Below are 19,113 nucleotides of genomic sequence, written 5' to 3'. Positions count from 1 at the left end.
TAACTCGGATGTTGCCTGTAATTATTTCTTAAAACATTGTTTATTTTTTCACATTTTTAATAATTGAAGTTTAATGTCTTCATTTTGTAAAAAAAAAAATATTTGTATTTTTCAGTAATTAGTGGTTCTGTCAATGTGATATGAACTGCTGAACAAGGTTAAGAATCAAATTGTCCCATGTAAACCACAATACAAGTCATTATTCTTGACTTCATATTTGAAAACTAGTTATTTGTTAATTTGTTATGTGCTCTATCTTTAATATGTGCAGGGGATTAAACATTGTAATGGCTTCTCCAAATTCATAATGGGCCCCGAGAGGAAACCGCAACTAACATGTGGCCCGTGGGAAAAATGACTGACACCCTTGGTGAAGGGAGAAGCTGAATCGAAAAGTGGCCTCACTGCTAATAAAGTGTATGTTTGGTTTTGACAGAGCAATGGCGCCATCTGTTGTTAATCAAAAGGCAAAACGTCTTCCAACATAGTCACAACAATCCAGTTGTGATCGATTTTATGTCCTGATAATAACAATGAACTCAGAAGGTCCACTCCTCATTCTGGGCTTTTTCTCCTCCATGTAGAATTTGTGTTTTAAACCACAATTCATTGCTGCACACAACACAATGACCCTTGGCTTTTGTCATGCATCTCCAGGAGTCCCAGCAAGCGAGGGCCTCCCACCTACTCTGAGCATATCACCAAGCGATTGACGTCAGGCCCCGGCAGTCACGATGGCTTGCATCGAGAGCCGAGCACCCCTCACCGCTATCGAGAGGGACGCACCGAGTTCCGGCGCGACATGTCTCCGGCCCGCCCCTTGGACAGGGAGAAGTCACCCGGCCGGGTGCTGGACAGCCGCAGGGAGCGATCGCCCGGACGATTCGGGGACAACAATCGACTCATTGCCGGGTCGGTGCGCACGCAGCTGCCTCCCGTTAACAAGGTACTGGTGCCTTATTTCACTTATGTGATTGTGTGACTGTTCGAGATGTTCGCTCGGAGCAGGAACACATTTACTAGTATGGCCGGCAGGAGGCATTATTTTCAACGAAGCCACTGTGTGCGCTTCTCAACTAACAACTGATCCCGTCCAGCCTCTGGTAGGCTTTTATTAATCCGACATGCAAATTATGAGTACAATATTTTCCGTTCTATACGGCGAACCTAAAAGCCTTGCTTTTCTTCAAAAGATTTTCCTGCGCATTATACAGTATGTGAAGCAATATTGAGACACAACAGGTCTCGCAACTACTGTCAGCAGCCACCGACTCAATTCACCCTCAGAGAAGTGGTGCATAAACTCAACCTCTATTGTTGCGCTTTATAATGTGTTGTGCTTCATATTTGGAAAATCTTTTTAAACACGTCTTTCACTGAAGGCGCACTATTATAGTCTGGTGTGCCTTATATGTGGAAAACGTTTACACGTTATACACCATTCTTTGGGGATGTGCCTTATACGTGTACACCGGATAATATGGTAATTACATCAGAAAAACACTCCCTTCTTCGTTTACATACCACACCCCTGGTTGGCCCCAATGGATAGCCCCTCAATTGACCCCGTATACACTAAGGAATCCCCTGATGCAACCAGCAGCATTCATAAACCAACAGAAACAAAGACATTTTAATGAGTGACATTTTCCATGAACTGGTACATTTGTAACCTGGCTATTGACCCCTTCTCATGAATGGACTCCGTTTTGTTCCGGACCAAATACTGTATTCCCTTTTGCCCCAAGTTAAATCTTCCTTTCAAAGTTGTCAGTTAGTGGGCATCGGTGGGTCTTTTTACGGTAAATCTTCTTTTCCCACATGTGGTCAGTCAACAGCCACCTCTGGGTCTGTTATAATAATAATAATAATAATGCATTTAATTTACAAGTGCCTTTCTGAACACTCAGACACTTTACAATTAAAAGACAATTCACAGAATAATAAAACCATAAATAAAATTATAAATAATAAAATAGCTGATTAAACTACACCATGAATGCAATTTTAAACCGATGGCTTTTGAAAGAATGAAGGGAGTCAATATTACGGATGTTGGGTGGAAGTGAGTTCCAGAGTTTGGGAGCAGAACGGCTGAAAGCTCTGCACCCAATTGTGGTGAGATGGGCACATAGAGGTGGAGGGAGGATGAGTATCTGAGGGACCAAGAGGGAACGGAAATTTGAAGCAGGTCAGACAGATATGGGAGGGGCAAAGTTATGGATGGCTTTAAATGTAAACAGAAGGATTTTGAATTCAATACGAAGTTTAACAGGGACCCAGTGGAGCTGCTGGAGGACAGGGGTTCATCTCAAATTGATCCCTGATTCTCTGTGCTCCATCGTGTACAGCTGTATGATCACACGCGTTTGAGGTCGATTAAGCATGGAACAAAATGAACTCTCAAAAGCTGCTCTAAAAACTAATGGAATTGTCATATCGCTGATGGTGTAGTGCAGGGGTCGGGAACCTTTTTGACTAAGAGAGCCATAAAAGTAAAATATTTAGAAATGTTTTTCAGCGAGAGCCACACGCACGCGCGCGCGCGCACACACACGCGCGGCCACTTTTCAACAAAATATCAGAATGTATTATTTAAAATAACTTTGTGATAGTACTCACCGTTAACATGAATGGTTTTCCGTTCCTCGTGATTGGTAAAAATCCAGGCAAACGATCGGGATGAAATTCAATTTGCCGGTCCAGAGGCGAAGTTACTGCTAGCGAGCCTGCACACGGCTCATAAACTGCCACACTTGCTATCTGCAATCTACTTCTCGCAGAAGTATGTCGATGCTAACGTTAACATGGGGCTTGTTAAAATGTCACTGACATTCGACTGTTTCATCGATGGTATTGTTTCATTGCAAATTAGAATCAGAACATTTTCTCTCCTCTAATGCTCCGGTGCATTCAGGCTGAAGTGCACAAGTTGGGCTCAAGGGGCGTTTACCTATTTCAACATGACGGCCACTATCATCCAATCAACATGGCGCTTTCGGCCATTCTAGGTCAGTGTCATCCAATCAAAATTGCGCTTTGCGCCAACTGCAGCCCCAACGGGAAATGAACGACAAAAAAAACGACAATATGTATTATATGTAATAGTTATCGGCGAGCCATATGCAATCATCAAAAGAGCCATAGGTTCCCGACCCCTGGTTTATCTCTATGTGTGCCCCGCGACTCACTTGCCATCACTTCAGGGTCCATAATCATATTACTAGTATTAAAATTACAGTAAAGGATGGGTAGCCTCTCATATAAAAACATTCCTATGCATCACTTGGGAGTGTTCTCCATTTTCAGCCCAATCCCTATAAGACCCATTCCACTCCAACAGTTGCCATGTGAACACAACTACCAGCACACTGCCAGTCACATTTTTCCTCGGCCTGTCATTTGTCTTTGCAGGTATGGGATCAGTCGTCTGTGTGAAAGGTCATCACCGCTCCATTTGGACAGGCCAGTGACTCACAGTTGACTGACAGGTGGCCATATTGCCTGTAACACAGTCACACATCATCTTTTGACAACATAAACTTGAGACGTGCTTTTTGGAGTGTGTGTGTATTGAACAATTGAATCATGGCAAGGAACACGCGTGGAGCATCTATTTTACAATGGATCGTTGGCATAATTGTAAATAATGTTGGGAGTTTTTATAAAAAGGGAAACATTGGCCAGTACAGCCATGTCTATTTTTTTGGTAAAATGAGAATTTCTATAGATATTGCAGGGAGCCTCAAGCCATGAATATCAGTTTCTTGTATTCATGGCAGTGAGGGAGGGGTCAAACTAATTTGCACATGGATCAACTGGATTTGAACACAATGTAAAAAGGTTTTGGGGTTTTCCACAGCAAAGGTGAGGTTCTCTTTTGTGACTGTATCTCCTTTGCTATCCATGCGTTGCAGATAGAATTGCTTCATTGAAAACAATGTCTTGTGTTGTTTCCTAAGCTCAGAGTGCTGCCTCAACTTGCTCCACAGCATCCCGTGTGTGCTGCGACATGTCGCGGATGTCAATGGTGTTGTTTCTGTAGTGCCCGTATGACCACTTCATCAGGAAGCATGACATACACTATTTACAGCAGCTTGATTCTTTCTCTTGCTTGTTATTTTCTGTCAAACATGCATTCAATAGTTAGACAATGTTAATGCTCACAAAGGAGTTTCCTGATTTTTAGATCTCTGCACAAGACATCATTAAAACATGTTTGAAGCTTGTTTTCTCCTTGGCATCTTTTGAGGGCAGGTCTGCCCCCCCCCCCCTTCTCTCTCTCTCTCTCTCTCACACACACACAAAACAGCTGGTTTGTCTAGTTTATTTCTCCTTAAATTCTACAACGGTGAAACGCTCATGGGGGGGGAAAAATCCAATGAACAAGGGGCACTTGCAATTACAGGAGATGGCTCTATGTACAGCTACAAATTGGCCTGACAACAGCTTCAAAGTGCTTTTCCAACAAGAGGGAAACAGATGAGGGTAAAACCCAACAGAAGCACAAGTGATCCCCTTGTGAGATCTAAAATAGAACAGCTTGGCACCCATCTCTAGAGGGAAAAAAGATGCACAGGCACGCACACACCTACCGATTCTTGTTACATTCTCATGTACCCACACGCACACATTTCCTCTCACACATGATTGCTGGGCTGTTGCAGAAACTCCTGAAACCGAGCTTGTGAAAAATACAAGCTGAAACGTTGCTGAGCAAGTGACCGTCGCGGCAAACATATCAGCCATCTTGTCAGGCTTGAGTACTGACAACATCAGTTTTGATTTGGTCCCGGGTGTGGCAATGGCTAACGGAGGTGGATGAAACCAGTGCCTCCTCACATCATTGTCATTGATGCCTCGTGAGACATCTGCTGTGCGTGTGTCACATGCTGTGGCCAACAACACAACTTAAATGATGGATGGCTACACTGGTCAGCTCCCATTAAACCCGCATGGCTTTACCTTTAATGCAGTGGACAATCGTGAAGAAGAAGAGGGCCGTCACAGACATGAAGGGGGGGGCAATTAACAGCAGCTGCGTTGACACACACACAAAAAAAGCAAGACGTGTTTTGAGTGATAGTCCTTTGTTTTGTTCATCTTATCGGTCTTGCTAACAGAATATGAGTGAAAGACTCAATATGATCCATCTATCCAGCCATTTACGTCATAATAACAAAGGTCATAATTGAGGAACAAGGCGCACTTGCAAAGGGAGCCCTGAAAGCACAAATCTCAAAGCAACTATAAATGTGTGTGTCATGAGTGTCTAATAAGTAGAGGTAGTGTTTGGAAGTGAATGGGGGGAGATTGTGTGTGTGTGTGTGTGTGTGTGTGTGTGTGTGTAGGGGCTTTGCGTTTGAATTGATGTTGCTTGTTTGGACCTGTTTTTGTGTGCGCGTGCGTGCGTGCGTGCATAGCCTTGTCACTCCATCACCACAAGCATGTCGACACTGATTATCACGTGGCAGCTGAATTGTCAGAATCCAAAACACTTTAAATGAAATAAATAAAATCACCTTATTTTAAAAAAGAAGAGGAGAAAAAAAACTCAAATACTAAAGCATCCAAACAGGATACCCTGCGCTTATATCATACATATAAAGGTACATTTCTGTAATTGCCAAAAGAAAAGCTAAAAAAAACGTTTTTGGTGACTAATTCAGTGAGAAACTATTCTCAGTTTCTATACCTTTGTACTTAAATGCTATAGCTGTATCTGAATATATTATTGTATTCTTTTTTTAAAACAAAATAATGACCATGTGCACAAGCAGGTCATTGAATGACTTGCCGGGAAGCGAGAACCATTCTGTGAGTCTCTGAGTAGGAAAATGAAAATGCTGTCTTCAGCTTGTCCATTCAGAGGTGCGTCCAGAAGCGCACGCCTGCTGCCTTAACGGAGTGGAACAGCCCGCCGTGGTTGCACAAGATCCTTACTCTTCATCCAGAGGTGCTTATTTGACAGGGAGGAAATGACTTGAGTGGTATTTTTGTCAATCGAGTCCGTCGCCAAGACAAATTGCCAGTCCCGGGCCTTGTGGCTTGATCATCTCAAAGTTGTTTTTAATGGCAGCCCAAATGATGAATGATGCACTCAACATGCCTCGCGCGCGAGTCTCAGTTCGAAAGAGATGACAGGGCATTTGGACTTGATTTCTTGAACTCTGACTGTCGACAGTGCACCAATCAATTAATTGTTCCTTTTCATCATTGTGATGATTCTGACACAATTCACACCACATTTTTCTCTTGAGCAGCAACCAAAAACAAAGAGTCCAAGCGGGGACCAGAAAAAACAGCAAGTGTGAGTTAGTGGTGCGTGGGGGGAGGGAGAACAACAAGGTTGAAGCCCCTCGATTAAAAGAACATGCAGCAAGACTCCCCTTTCCTCCCTGTCTGAGTCCATTGTCGCTCCTCGCTGCTACGCGGCCAGAGCTCGCTCACACCACACCACGGCGTGGCCGACGAGGGACTTGTTCCAACACGGCCCTTTTGCAAAGCGAAGCGCGGCGAGCAATCGTGCCACGGCAAGGACGCATTCCGGTCCACCTCTGCAGCATATACACACACAGTCTACGGGACATTCTGTTGTGGTGGTGTTGCCCTCCGTTACGCCAACATGCGCCTCCTCCCCGAGGCTCAGTTGGAGCTGGCTGCGATGGGTTTGTCCAGAGGCGACGAGCTGAGCCGGAGGCTGCCATAACAGCTCTTGCACACACGGCTGGGCTCGAACAACTGCTGGCTCGGCACCGGGATTTTCTGGTCGCAGCAGCTGGCGCAGAATACGTTACCGCAGTTCCTGTGGCGGAGGAGAGAAACAACAACGGTCAGCCTGGATTCTCTGCCGACACACACGTCATGCACCTTCCATGTCAGTGGCACGTCCTGTCATTTAATCGAAGAGGATTTTTATCGCTTTCCTTGACCGGCATAGATAGTTTAATAAAGAAATATTGGTAATAAACAGGACATCTTTTTTGTCAGACAAAGAAAATTTCCTCCAGAACCACTGATGATCCGCCACTTTGGTTCACTACAAGAAGCTTCTAACACATGCTGTCGGTGCAGTGAGTAAGGCGGCTCCTCTCGTGTAATACTGAAATATCACTCTTATAAATCAAGTCTGATATCTGTGGATGGGATAACGGCAATGATAACCACCCACTTCAAATGGGGCCAAAGATGCCACGTTTGAATTAATTTGGGGTACATCAGTGGACTTCAAAATTAAACTAAACTGTCTCAGAGGTCTTAATTGGGCAACAAATCACAGCAAAACTCAAATTATTTCTTATTGGTAAGAATAAAATAGGATTGATAAATCACAAGGGAAAGACCAGAGCTGCGAGCAGGCATAAGGGGCCTGACATGGTTGGGGTAGTGGCGCATTGAGATCTTCAATTATTTGTTTCACATAAGTAGTTAAAAAACGTACATGTTGGTATCCTCTCGATGCTACAACTTTGGAGATGTATCTGTCGAGCAATGCCCGCATGGTATTCTTTCTTTTTTTTTATTGCAATCATATGACCGACGGCAATTGTTATCACAGAGAGCCTCCCATTGCAAATTATGTTTAAGGTGAAAATCGAGCAAACGGTCCCGAAATGTAGCAGTCAGCAGAAAACAACAAGCTTGTTTGACGTGTATTGGAGGATAAATCAAGAGCATTGTTGATATTCCAAAATCAATCTCACTGTCCAAAATATATATATCTCTCTAAAACTACAACCAATTGAAAAAAGTCATTCACATCCAGCAGCCCGGTATTACTTTAAAATCAAATACCATTCACACTCAAAAAACAAAAAACGGTCGATGGAATAAAGGATTCTTGCAAATTAGAAACAATGGGTGTATATTAGACAGTCTGTGTTAGACATGAGATTTTACAGTACAGTGATACCTCAACTTACCAACTTAATTGGTTCCCAGAAAGTGTGTAAGGCGAAGTGTGTCTCCCAAACATTAATTTCCCATAGGAAACCATTAAAAATTAGAATAATCCGTTTCCAGGTCCTCATAAAAATAATTCTCTACAAAATAAGCCTTAAAGGACAACCGACGTCTCCGGACAAGTTGTGTCCATAATTTGTAAAATGGCTTCAAATGACATCTACTGAGCGGATTTTACAAAGATTCCACCGCATATAGCTATATTTTACGTTTTAAGACTCGCGCTGAATATTCAGGAAGTCTTGTTTTTGAGTTGGTGACGAGTCCTCACCCTACGTCACTGAAGGAACGCCCCTGACCAAAAAAAGGACAAATAGTAGCAGTCCTTCCATCACGTCAATGCATTTTGCTGTACTTGTTTGGTCTGAAAACATCGTGTTGCACCAAAAAGAGGCAGAAGAGGGCGACAAAGCTCCATGTAAGGAATTTATCAGCCTGTGGAAACGGGCTCATTAATTCCTCACACGGAGCTTGGTCGCCATTTTCTGCCTTTTTTTTGGTGATACATTTCCCCCCAATGTTGCCTCAAAATGGCACGGAATGACTTCTTTAATCGATTGCAAACATGTATGCTTTCCTCTTCAGAACTATTTGAATCATATACATCACTGGATGTGTAACAAGAAAGCATATTCTCCGAATCTGAAGCCATTGTTTTGATTCTCCAGCAATGCAAGACTTGGCGTGACATCACAAACTGGGGGCGGGACGTTCTGAAAATGCCCAATTCACAGCTCATTTTTTGCAGATTTTGGACACTTTAAGTCATTTTTATTTGTGTTTTGCATTTGACTAAAAATATCATACTGCGTGTTTTGGGTATTTTAGATGCTATAAAACAACCGACATCACTTTTTTTGTTTCCTAACTGACATCAGAGTACAGCAAAATACATTGACGTGATGGAAGGACTGCTACAATGTGTCTTTTTTTCGGTCAGGGGCGTTCCTTCAGTGACGTCACATACGGACTCGTCACCAACTCAAAAACAAGACTTCCTGAATATTCAGCGTGAGTCTTAAAACGTAAAATATAGCTACAGTAAAGTCTCGTTATATCGATATCGGATATATCGATAGTCCCGGTTATATCGATACTATTTCTATGCACGCACGGAGAAAATTACATGCAAACAGGGTTCGGATATATCGATAGTCCCGGTTATATCGATATTTTTTCGGACTCCCTTGAATATCGATATAACGAGACTTTACTGTATATGCAGTGGAATCTTTGTAAAATACGCTCAGTAGAAGTCATTTGAAGCTATTTTAGAAATTATGGACATAAATTGTCCAGAGACGTCGGTTGTCCTTTAAAGAAACAAACGAATTTAATGTTTGTAAGGCGAAAGGTTTGTTAGCTAAAGCGTTCGCAAACCGAGGGATCACTGTACTGTACTTGACTGAGCTGACATAAGTGCATAAAGCACGAAAGGTCCTCTTAACTGTTTAGCGGGTGAACCTCAGTGGTGATCCTGATGCTTCCAACTCCACATGCTAGGCAAGCAAACGCCATTCCATACACACCAAGTGATATTTTGTCTCCCACACACTGGGAACCGACAAAATACCCAGCGGCAAACTGGAAGGGTCGGACATGCTGAGGTCCCAATGGAAAACCAGGTGGACGCTGACTGTTTCGCTTGACGCAACTTTACACCCATTTTGCTCTCCTGATTATTGCACGGCAATGTAGGGGTTAGTCGGGTTAGAGCGCAGCACCACCGCTGGGCGAGTGGCAGGTTGAGGCAGCATGCCGCCAGGGTGTCCGCAATGAGGATGGTGGTGGAGGGACAGTTGCAAGCCCACAGCCAATCACAGCTCGCTGATAGCAGAACCGCTCACATGCACAGCCCCTCACACTCACATCAGTTTCTCTTGGAAACTCCACACAAGGATAGAATAAAAGGGCAAACGGATGCAGTGAAGGGTGAAGGGAGCAGCAGGGTGAGGGACTGATGGGGATTACAGTGAACCCCCGGCACGGTGGTGGTTCATCTTTTGCATCGCCACTATAGTCGTGAATTTTAAGTGACTTTTAAAATGGGTTTTTATAGTACTCTAGGGCATGGTTTTTTGCCTCGGTGACACATCCCCATCGTAGTGCAAGAGTCCATGATTTGAATCTGGGCTGCGATTTTCCTGTGTGAAGTTTGCATGTTTGCATATCTGAGTAATCGAAAGCTTTCCAAACAAGAAAAAAAAAAAACAACAACCTGAAATATGTCACATTAGTTTGATGTTTGTGTGACAGGGTTGAAAGTTGGAAAGCAGGTTCTTCCCAAAACATCTCGTTACATATAGAACAATGAGGCACACAAAATATTTGACTGATTTCTGCTTAGCGCGCCGGCCTGACAGTGCAGAGATGCAAGGTTCGATTCCAGCTGGGGCCCGCCTTGCGTCAGAAGTCATCTGGGATAGGCTCCAGCACACCCGCAAACCTCGTGAGGATCAGCGGCTCAGATAATGGATAGATTAATGGATTTTATGGTACACGATACAACATAGCAAAGTCTGAATTTAGCCATAGATACATGTTGTGGGTAGCACTGAACTCCAGTGGATGTCGAAGTAAGAGAAGAGACGAGGAGCTGAAAAGGACCCAAACAAAGCAGTGGTCTTTCCCACAGAGCAAAGCAAGCAGCTTCTATGTGTAAATATGTTGTACTGCTTGATTTAGTTTAACATTTCAGTGTTTAAATATGCAAAAACTTTATCTTTAGTTTTGAGAACCTGCTGCATGTTGGTTCAATTAGCATTTTTGGAGGAATTATAATTCATGTACCATTATAGCGAGAGAAATTTCTGCAAATCATTAAAGGGGAAGTCAAGATAAAAAGGGGAATTCTTTATGTTCTGTGTAACTTTAACAATGCATTTTGATTAATTTTGTTTTTGTTTTGAGTTAAGCAGAGAAATTCAACAGTTTTATTATTTTGCTATTTTACCTTGTATTGCCAATTCTGTTGACCGACATTGCAGTGCCCTTTGCCTCAGCTTGTGAACTTCACATGACCAAACCCAGAAAACAGCTGAAACACGATGTTAAGTAACGTGATGACGAAGGGAATCATTTTAAAACATTTGTTTTTATAAGTTGCCCTTTGCTTCTATCCATTTAAATTAGTTTCAGGTGTGTGCGTGTGTGTATTCTCCTCGATAAAAGGGGGTTCACTGTAGAAGGGAAGGTATGGAATGCCAGGCTATGGTGGAGTTAAGTGGGGAAGGGTAGGGGTGGGGCAGAGGATCTCACCAGACCTCCCGGACAGGCTCCCTGCCACTGTAGAGGAGAAAGGCAGACAATAGAGAAGAGCTGCCTGAACAGGGAGGACAACATGTCACACGACAAGTACAACGTCCCTCACGGATCAACCACCTGACACAGACTTTCAAAGTCAACATGGACATTTTTGGAACATCAAATGATTTTGAATCAGTGTCATGACATTGTGTCCAGCACAGTGTGCATGCATTCCACTGCGCCTTCACAGCAACGTTCACAATGGTAAAATGGAGTGGAGGACACTATCGCAATGAGACTGATGCGCACCTTGAAAAGAACCGCAAAAAGAAAGGAGTCTAATTAGTAGCAAGACGGCAAGTGTAGAAAATATTTTACTCTGTTCTTTCTAAAGGTCACCCAGCGTTTTTATAGAAAGGTTCTATCTTGTCAATGTGAGCATATTAAACCTATGCTGGTAATGCAAAGAATTGACTTCATAAAGACATTTTCAATAATTTCATTGTGTTAGACATGTGGATTTGATTTTACAACATGGATTCAACCATGGGGCCATTTCCTTCCACTTCCTTCTAAAGGGCTTATTCTTTTCCTTTGGACTTTTCCCTTCAGGGGTCACCACAGCAAACCGGTGTCCTCCATCTTCAGAGTTTTGATTTGCATGTTTGTTTTGGCCATGCTTATACGTCGGATGCCTTTCCTGACACAACCCTCCGGGCTTCCAAAGGTATTATATGCAACCAAAGAACAATTATAACAACACCCCACATCCATCAAACTAAATAAAGAAAATCTCCCTTAAAAAACATTTAATTCATTCCAAATTGAGTGTATTTCAGGAGCTTTAAATACATTTCTAATGCCATTTAATAAAATGAAAATCATAAAATAGATGCCGTTGGTCTGAAACCTCCTGACCCAATTTCGGAAATGTTATAATTTTTCCCCGAAAATCTGAACTATTGCTAGGTCCACACACGAGGGTTACGGTCAGTATGGATCACAACAGACACATGAACAATGTAAAATGTCTGTTTGTTCAAAGCGTAACAAACAGCATTGTGCACGCTGGAGGCAGAGACTACGGTGTGGCATTCAATTTGTGCCACAGTTACAAGCATCTGCCAAGTTTATGCACAGAAGCATGTTTTGAATGCAACCGAGTCCCACAGCCGCTCAACTTTCGACTGCAGACGAGAATCGCAAGAAGCTGTCCCAATGACGAAGTGTGTATGTAATGTACACATGAAGCATGGCACAATTAAGGAACCCTTGCAATAAGGTTAGACTGTGCATATCATCCCGAATAAATTCCGCCAGAGGGAGACACAGTGCAAAGGTAAAAGTTGCCTGTCCTTTAGCCAGCTCCACTCGACCCTCAGCATTGATTGCAACCACATCAAATTTAGTAAAGTCAAACATGAATGGCCTCATGGTCCCTCATGGCACCATTGGAAATTATGAGTACACTTTAGAGATTTCAGGAAGTAGTCCTAAAAACCGGTGGCCAACTGTGATACATGCAGAAAATATCACAGCAGTTGGAGACACTTATTTTTAATGAACACCACATAAAGTTTAATGAAACTATCAACTATACTGCTTTAGGAGAGCGTCTTCCATAAATAAGCATTTCTAGTGCCCTGCTGGAGGAGAAACATTGCATCTTAGACTAACATAAAAAAAGTACATTCCTTGAAATTTCAATTCACTACCTAGCAGTCTAAATGGGATTTTTCTTTTTTTTTTAATTTATGGCTTAGCCTTTCTCTGTGTTTACCTGCAGTGATGCTTCCTGGTGGCAAGCCAGAATCTGCTCTCACAGCCGTAACACTGGGCAGCCAAATGATCCGGGTACCAGCGGGTAACCTTAAAAGAAACGAATAAAAAAAAATAGAAGTGAAGGAATTTAGCTACTAGACAGGACCGGAAAACTGCACAAATTACAGTCAAAGTTCTGATAAGATTTTGGGACGCAACATGCCAAAGCCCCTAAACTCAACTGAGAGGGATGATTCGGAATTAAGAGCAGGGAGAGTCAGAGAAAGTTTCCCACTGAGTGAGGTCTCCCAGGAAGTGATGAAAACATTTAAACAGAGCATGAAAAATTAAGAAGTCACAAAAGACTTAATGGGCTACACCAGTACAAAAACAAACATAGTGAGACCCACCTCGGTGTCCCGCTTGTCCACCTGCTCCCAGCTGGCTTCGGAGAACAGCTCTGTGCTGCAGCGCGACAAACAGTTGGGGTTCATGTTGTATTCCGAGTCTGTTATCAAGGTCTGTGAAAAAGAGACTTCAGTCTTTTAACGAGTCGGGTACCGCTCGATGATCAAAGTACCCGCTTCTTACCACTTCATCTCCCCCGTTTCCGTTGACCCTCCAGGAGCTGGCGTGCTTCTGGTTTTCCAGGCGACTCCACAGTTCCTGTACTTGCTTCTTCAGCGTCTCCACCTCGATCTGATGCCCAGCTTCAATCTGCCTAAGTCTTTGCTGAATGACATCAGTGTGCACCATCAGCCCGTCGTCATCCAGGTGGCCGCGTGACGGCTGCTCTGGGCTGAGAGCATGCCGGCCCGACTGGGTGTGGCACCAACGTTGTTGCGAGCAGCTGCCTCGGTGGTGAAGAATGAGGGAATTGCAGCTTGCCACGGACGCCTGACGGCTCAGCAGTGTCCGCTCGCCATTAGCTTTGACCCAGTGAGGTCCTCCGCAAGGTTCCCCGTCAGAACTGTCACTGTTACAAAGTCCGTTGTGTGTGAGGTCACCATTTGCATATTGAAAGGCACTGACAGAGGGTCGCTTGCTGCCCCCGTTGAAAGTTCTGATAAAGCTACGTTCGTCAGTCTCCAGCACTTTGTCCTTCCTGGAGGGAGACAAAGGGCCCGTACCATTGCTGCACACCTGACGGCTCTGACAGACAGGAGGCTGTGCGGGGAGTTCAAACCTGCTGCAGACCTCCTCTGTTAAAGTCTCGGTGGAGCTTTCCATGAGTGAGGCACTCTTCTCTGCCTGTTCTCCTAACTCAGACAAACCTCTATCAGGGTTACAAGGAGGGCAGGTTTCCTCATCGGCTTCAGTTTCCTCAGGTGACCGGTGAGCAAAGCCATTCACAAGAGTTCTTTGAGCTGCAGGTGGCTTTGCCTCACCTGAACTCGAGTCAAGGTATTCATGAGAATCTTCCTGCTGTACCTGACAATTCTCCAGAGCCTGTTTCATCATCAGATTTTTGAGTGTTTGGAATTCCTCATCTCTCCGGGGCTGCACCTCTTCTGCTGTCAGTGCAGGAACAGCAGAAGGATCAGGATTCTCTTCAGCCTCTGGACAATCATTTTCCAAATAGTGACCATTAGCCAACACCTCGTGTATCTCATTCTTGTTGATAGACTGATCACCATCAACATCATTATCATGATCGACAACATCAGTTCTTGAGCCTGTCTCCTTCTTTATAACAGCTGCGTTAATAATGTGGGTGACAGCAGCACTTGCAACTATCTGAGCGTCTGCTCCCATGTCCTCCTTAGTAGCTTCTTGAAGAATGTTCTCCATCTGGCCTGCGGCCACAACCGTCACCACAGACAATTCCGCCTCCTCGGCTTCCTCTTGAGTTGTTGCAGAGTGCATGAAGGCTGCCTCAGCCAACTCAGAGTAGGACTCCTGGTGATGTGTGTTGGCATCCAGCTCAGAGTCTGCTCTCTTTGGGTAAAGGCTTAATCCATTACACTGCACATCGTGACCCTGCTCTCCACCGTCATCTGGCCCGACTGCCATGTTGAGGTCCAGAGAGCGCCGGTGGTCCTGCCACTTCTCATTGAGGCTTGGGTCGCTGGAGCGGCGGTTCGGAGCCAGTGAACTTCCCAGCTCACAAGCACTTGGCAAATTATCGAAGGAGCGTGTCTTCGTACATCTGAATGGGAAACACGCAAAGAAAAGATGTTTATAACACATTGTACATTATCATTCCTGGTGAGACTTGTTTTAATCCACATAAATGTTCATACACCATAAAACCCAATTGTATCAGAAGCAAGCAAAAAACAGGTCATAAAAGACAAACATTTATTACAAGCCTAAATGATTGAAAAGACAGAGTAAATATCCAAGCTTGAAAGTTCTAAGGTCGGTCCACTAATGCTTCCCAAATGGACGGGGGCGGGCTAATAACTCTGGTCATCTTGCATTAGTTCAAAGATCTCTGAACGCTGGTGTGTGACTTCGATGAAGGGTCCACTTGACAGATTGATGATGTGCAGACATGTTGGTCATTGGTAGGAAAGGGAGATGCAACTGGCGAGAGCATGCAGACATATAAGTGGGAAAGAGTGGGTGCTAAAGACATGCCCCCAGTGAATATAGTACATGCATTGGTCTATAAAATGGCACAGAAAGAGATGCGACTGTTCTCTCAACCAATCCTCACATTCCTTTTTACATGCTTGGTCTACATCAAATGATTTGGGGCAAGTATAATTAGCATTTTGAAAAAGAAAAAAAACAATTGCTGTCAAACATATACAGCCCAATCATATCACCAACATCGATGAGGTGCGGCTCACAGTCAACATCCCGGTTAACTACACTTAAGGGGACCAGCATAGTAGCTTTTACCGTTGAGCCTGGTTGCCATAGTAATAAAGATTCAGCCAAAGTCGGGGTGCAAGCTATCAAAAGATGAAATAATCACGGTGTGTGACTGCGAAGGCCTCACGAGAGCAAAGTGGGCAAAGAAGAGGAGTCGGCTTTGGCAATTCTCGACTGGAGCTTGTCTTACATGAGATAGGAAGTGGGGGGTTTCTGTTCCCAGCGTGCCAGGCTCACCTGCCCAGAGGTGCCTCCTCAGAGTTGCTGCCAGGCAAAGGATACGGCGCACAAGAATCTTCAGAAGGGGTAGTTGGGGAGGAGCTAGGCAGGTAGACTGCGGTCCATAGCATCAGATTGCGCACATGACACACTGGGTGGAGAACCTGCAATAAACAATGAATAGTGACAGCTGGGTAGAAATAGAAATGATCGTTACAAAATGCTCAGTCATCACGTGAGGAGGAGTCTCTGGCGACAACCCAGGGCACTCCAGAGAGACTGTCTACTTGCTAGCTTGGGATCGCTTTGGTATTCTCTCGGAAGAGCTAGGTGACGAGACTGGGGACAGCAAAATTCAGGAATCCCAGGGATGCATCTGGGAAATTTAAAAAGGGGGCCAGTTGGCCTACTTATATCTGAAAGGGGGGCCAAATTCTCAAATTGATGGGCCAAATTTAACTACACTGCCAAAGTATATAAAACTGATTGAAATAAACCAAAATACATTCATTGGAGCATATTTCTAAATTGCAAATGAAAAGCCATTATTTGAGTAAACTCCCTATTGTGATATATCGACAAACAATTTAAATTCAAGTCAATTAATGTACTCATACAGAAAATAAACATTTTCCATTTTCTTTAGTTACTGCACAATCAATACTGTGCTATTTTGATATTCTACGGGTATTACAGAGAAGACAAAGAGAACAGACTCAGCACAATATTTCTTACTAGTGTCAATTTATATTTATTTGCTTTTAAGATTTCTAACGCGCTGCAACGGCGCTGAAATCACTCCCATTAGCCACTAAATTTGAATCACTAACAGCAGTTTGCTGAAACAAATTGTCACTACCCTCTGTTGTTTCTTAAAAAACGAAAATATGTTTATTTGCCGCTTGTTTTTAATGTCTTTTACTTTTACTCCTGTTCTCTCGCTCCATATTGCAACCATCGATGTCGATGCACCAAGGGTAAATTAATATTCAATTATGTCTTTTGGAAATTTCTGGCGGATTGCAGTGAAAGTTAAAACCTCTGAAGGAAAACAAAGTTTTCAATTGCTTTTAACTAAATCTGTTTCTTTAGCTATTTTAACAGAAGCATGTTATATATGGCACAGATCATGTATGCACCAATCGTAATAGACCTATGCCGTTCCCTGGTCAAACTGCAGCCTCGTGACCCGACGTCAGGGAAGTGGAAGAAAATGGATGGATAATACTTCTGTAGTTGCTTTTGTATTTAATTCTCTGGGGGGATGCTAGTAACATGAGAAAATAAAGCCTAATATAGGAGGAGTGGAAACCTATACGAAGTTTTGAAAAAAAAAAAATTTTTCCCAGAGTCCGTTAAACAAAATCATATTTTTGTCGGGGGACTATTATGGACTATTCGAAATAACACCCCACTTTCCCAAAAGACTTGTACACCAAGGAGTTTGCCACATAGTGTACGTACAGTCTCAGAGTGTGATGAGTACAGCATGTTCCTAAGTGTGCGGTTGGCAGGTCTCAGCAAGGACCACACTGAGCACGTCCTCTCTTGAACATGTCTGTCTTCCCTCTCTTTGCCGCTGTTACCCAGGAAAGTGCCAAAGAGACAGGAGTATGCATGTTGCACCAGCTTCACCTGCATACACACACAATTTCATCTATAAATATTTTGAGACGTCTGACTACACTTCATGGAATGCCAAGGGCTAAAAAATGCCTTGGAAATATCTAAATATATCAGGTGTTAATCTTTTTCTTACTTTTTTTTAATCAATCACCCAAAATTTATCAATGACTTCACGACACAAAACAGCTATTTGTGGAATATGACTGGAATAATTTGGTTTGACATACGCACCAAGAAGGCATCATTAAACTCAAAGGAGCATGGAAATTGCCTCTGTAGCTGATGAACACAGTCCAGCCATTGCAGGAAGACAGGACAGCGCTCATTAACATCCTCTGAGTTTTCGCCATGGCCACATCGGTCAGCAAACTTGTGGCCAAAGTCCAACCAGTCCATCTCAACCAAAACTTGGAAGCCCTACACAAAGATGTTCACAGAACATATATAAGGAACTTTCTACACACACTTGGCTTCAGATGAATGAGTTTATTCTTAACAGAACACAATAGTGGAAAAAACGGAGGCCTCTCTATAGTGAGAATGGCATTTCCAATTGTACCTCAATGGTGCGGTAGTACGGATCAAGCAGCAGCTTGGACAGTGCAACAATTTGAGGTGTCCGGTCCCAGCCGTCAGAGCAATGCACCAGAACAGGCCTTTGGTCCCTGTCCACTGCATTGACCACCAGCAGCGCTGCCTTAAGCAGCAGCGATAGGTGTTGCAACCACTTAGTGCTCTCCAGTGCAGAAAGCCAGCTACAAGCAAACAGACAAGAGCAAATATATACTTTTTGCATAGTTTCTCTACTTTTTTAAGATCAACAAACACATGCATATATTAGACAATGATAAAAAAACAAGCAAAGCAGAACTCTGTTGATCACCTGCATCAAGTCAAGATGACAATGTGTATATTTATTTCAGGCACTATCCTTGCGGTCATGGCGCTGAGCCAACAAGAAGCATGTGTGCAATATTTCTTCATTGTCCAAAATACATTATGTGGCATCAAAAGACCGACTGACATGGCATATCTTCCATCAAATGTGGACACTCACCCTGTATCATTCTGTACCAACTCGAGCATAGATGCAATCCATTAGGTGTAGGTGTGTGTGTGTGTGTGTGTGTGTAAAGCATTGTGAGGTCTAATCGAACATTTAAACAGATTATTGTGTAGTGATGCATTTAATAAAAATACAGCGGCATGCAAGCAACTGTACTTGTTGGTGGCCAGCAATCTTCCCCGTTCCCTGTGGAAGTCGGAGTGAAGCAGGGCTGTGTACTGGCCCCTGCTATATTCAACCTGTTCCTGATGGCAACTACGCTCCTCTTCCATAAGTCCATCCAGGAAGGTGGCGGCGTACAAATCCAATTCCGCCTGGATGGTAGCCTGTTCAACATCAGACGCCTACAGGCCAAGACCAAGACCCTGATCAGCGACATCCACGAGCTACAGTATGCAGATGATTGTGCT

At 43.6% G+C, this 19,113-nt stretch overlaps 2 protein-coding genes across 15 annotated transcripts in view; one reads left to right on the top strand and one right to left on the bottom strand.

The window, feature by feature from the left end:
* The window catches only part of citb (citron rho-interacting serine/threonine kinase b), a 57,256-nt gene extending 53,027 nt beyond the window's left edge, over positions 1–4,229 (top strand). For all 7 annotated transcript variants that reach the window (XM_088994911.1, XM_088994912.1, XM_088994908.1 and 4 more), the window contains 2 exons: positions 658–946; positions 3,415–4,229. In XM_088994911.1, the coding sequence (XP_088851037.1) occupies positions 658–946; positions 3,415–3,438 (313 nt within the window). In that variant the 3' untranslated portion in view covers positions 3,439–4,229. The remainder of the gene's footprint in view (positions 1–657; positions 947–3,414) is intronic.
* A 2,280-nt stretch (positions 4,230–6,509) lies between these two features.
* Positions 6,510–19,113, bottom strand: part of mtmr3 (myotubularin related protein 3) — a 35,429-nt gene continuing 22,825 nt past the window's right edge. For 5 of the 8 annotated variants that reach the window (XM_088994919.1, XM_088994917.1, XM_088994921.1 and 2 more), the window contains 9 exons: positions 18,197–18,392; positions 17,869–18,054; positions 17,476–17,646; positions 16,030–16,175; positions 13,561–15,118; positions 13,380–13,490; positions 12,989–13,077; positions 11,221–11,247; positions 6,510–6,805 (listed from right to left, as the gene is read on the bottom strand). In XM_088994919.1, coding sequence (XP_088851045.1) covers positions 6,646–6,805; positions 11,221–11,247; positions 12,989–13,077; positions 13,380–13,490; positions 13,561–15,118; positions 16,030–16,175; positions 17,476–17,646; positions 17,869–18,054; positions 18,197–18,392 — 2,644 coding nt within the window. In that variant the 3' untranslated portion in view covers positions 6,510–6,645. Of the gene's footprint in view, positions 6,806–9,410; positions 9,638–11,220; positions 11,248–12,988; positions 13,078–13,379; positions 13,491–13,560; positions 15,119–16,029; positions 16,176–17,475; positions 17,647–17,868; positions 18,055–18,196; positions 18,393–19,113 lie in introns of those variants that run through there. The other 3 variants (XR_016114760.1, XM_088994923.1, XM_088994922.1) reach the window with 3 other exon arrangements.

This window comes from Hippocampus bargibanti, linkage group LG04 (assembly GCF_051943395.1).
Source record: "Hippocampus bargibanti isolate YZ-2025 linkage group LG04, ASM5194339v1, whole genome shotgun sequence".
NCBI lineage: Eukaryota > Metazoa > Chordata > Actinopteri > Syngnathiformes > Syngnathidae > Hippocampus > Hippocampus bargibanti.
This window is presented reverse-complemented; position numbering and strand designations above follow the sequence as displayed.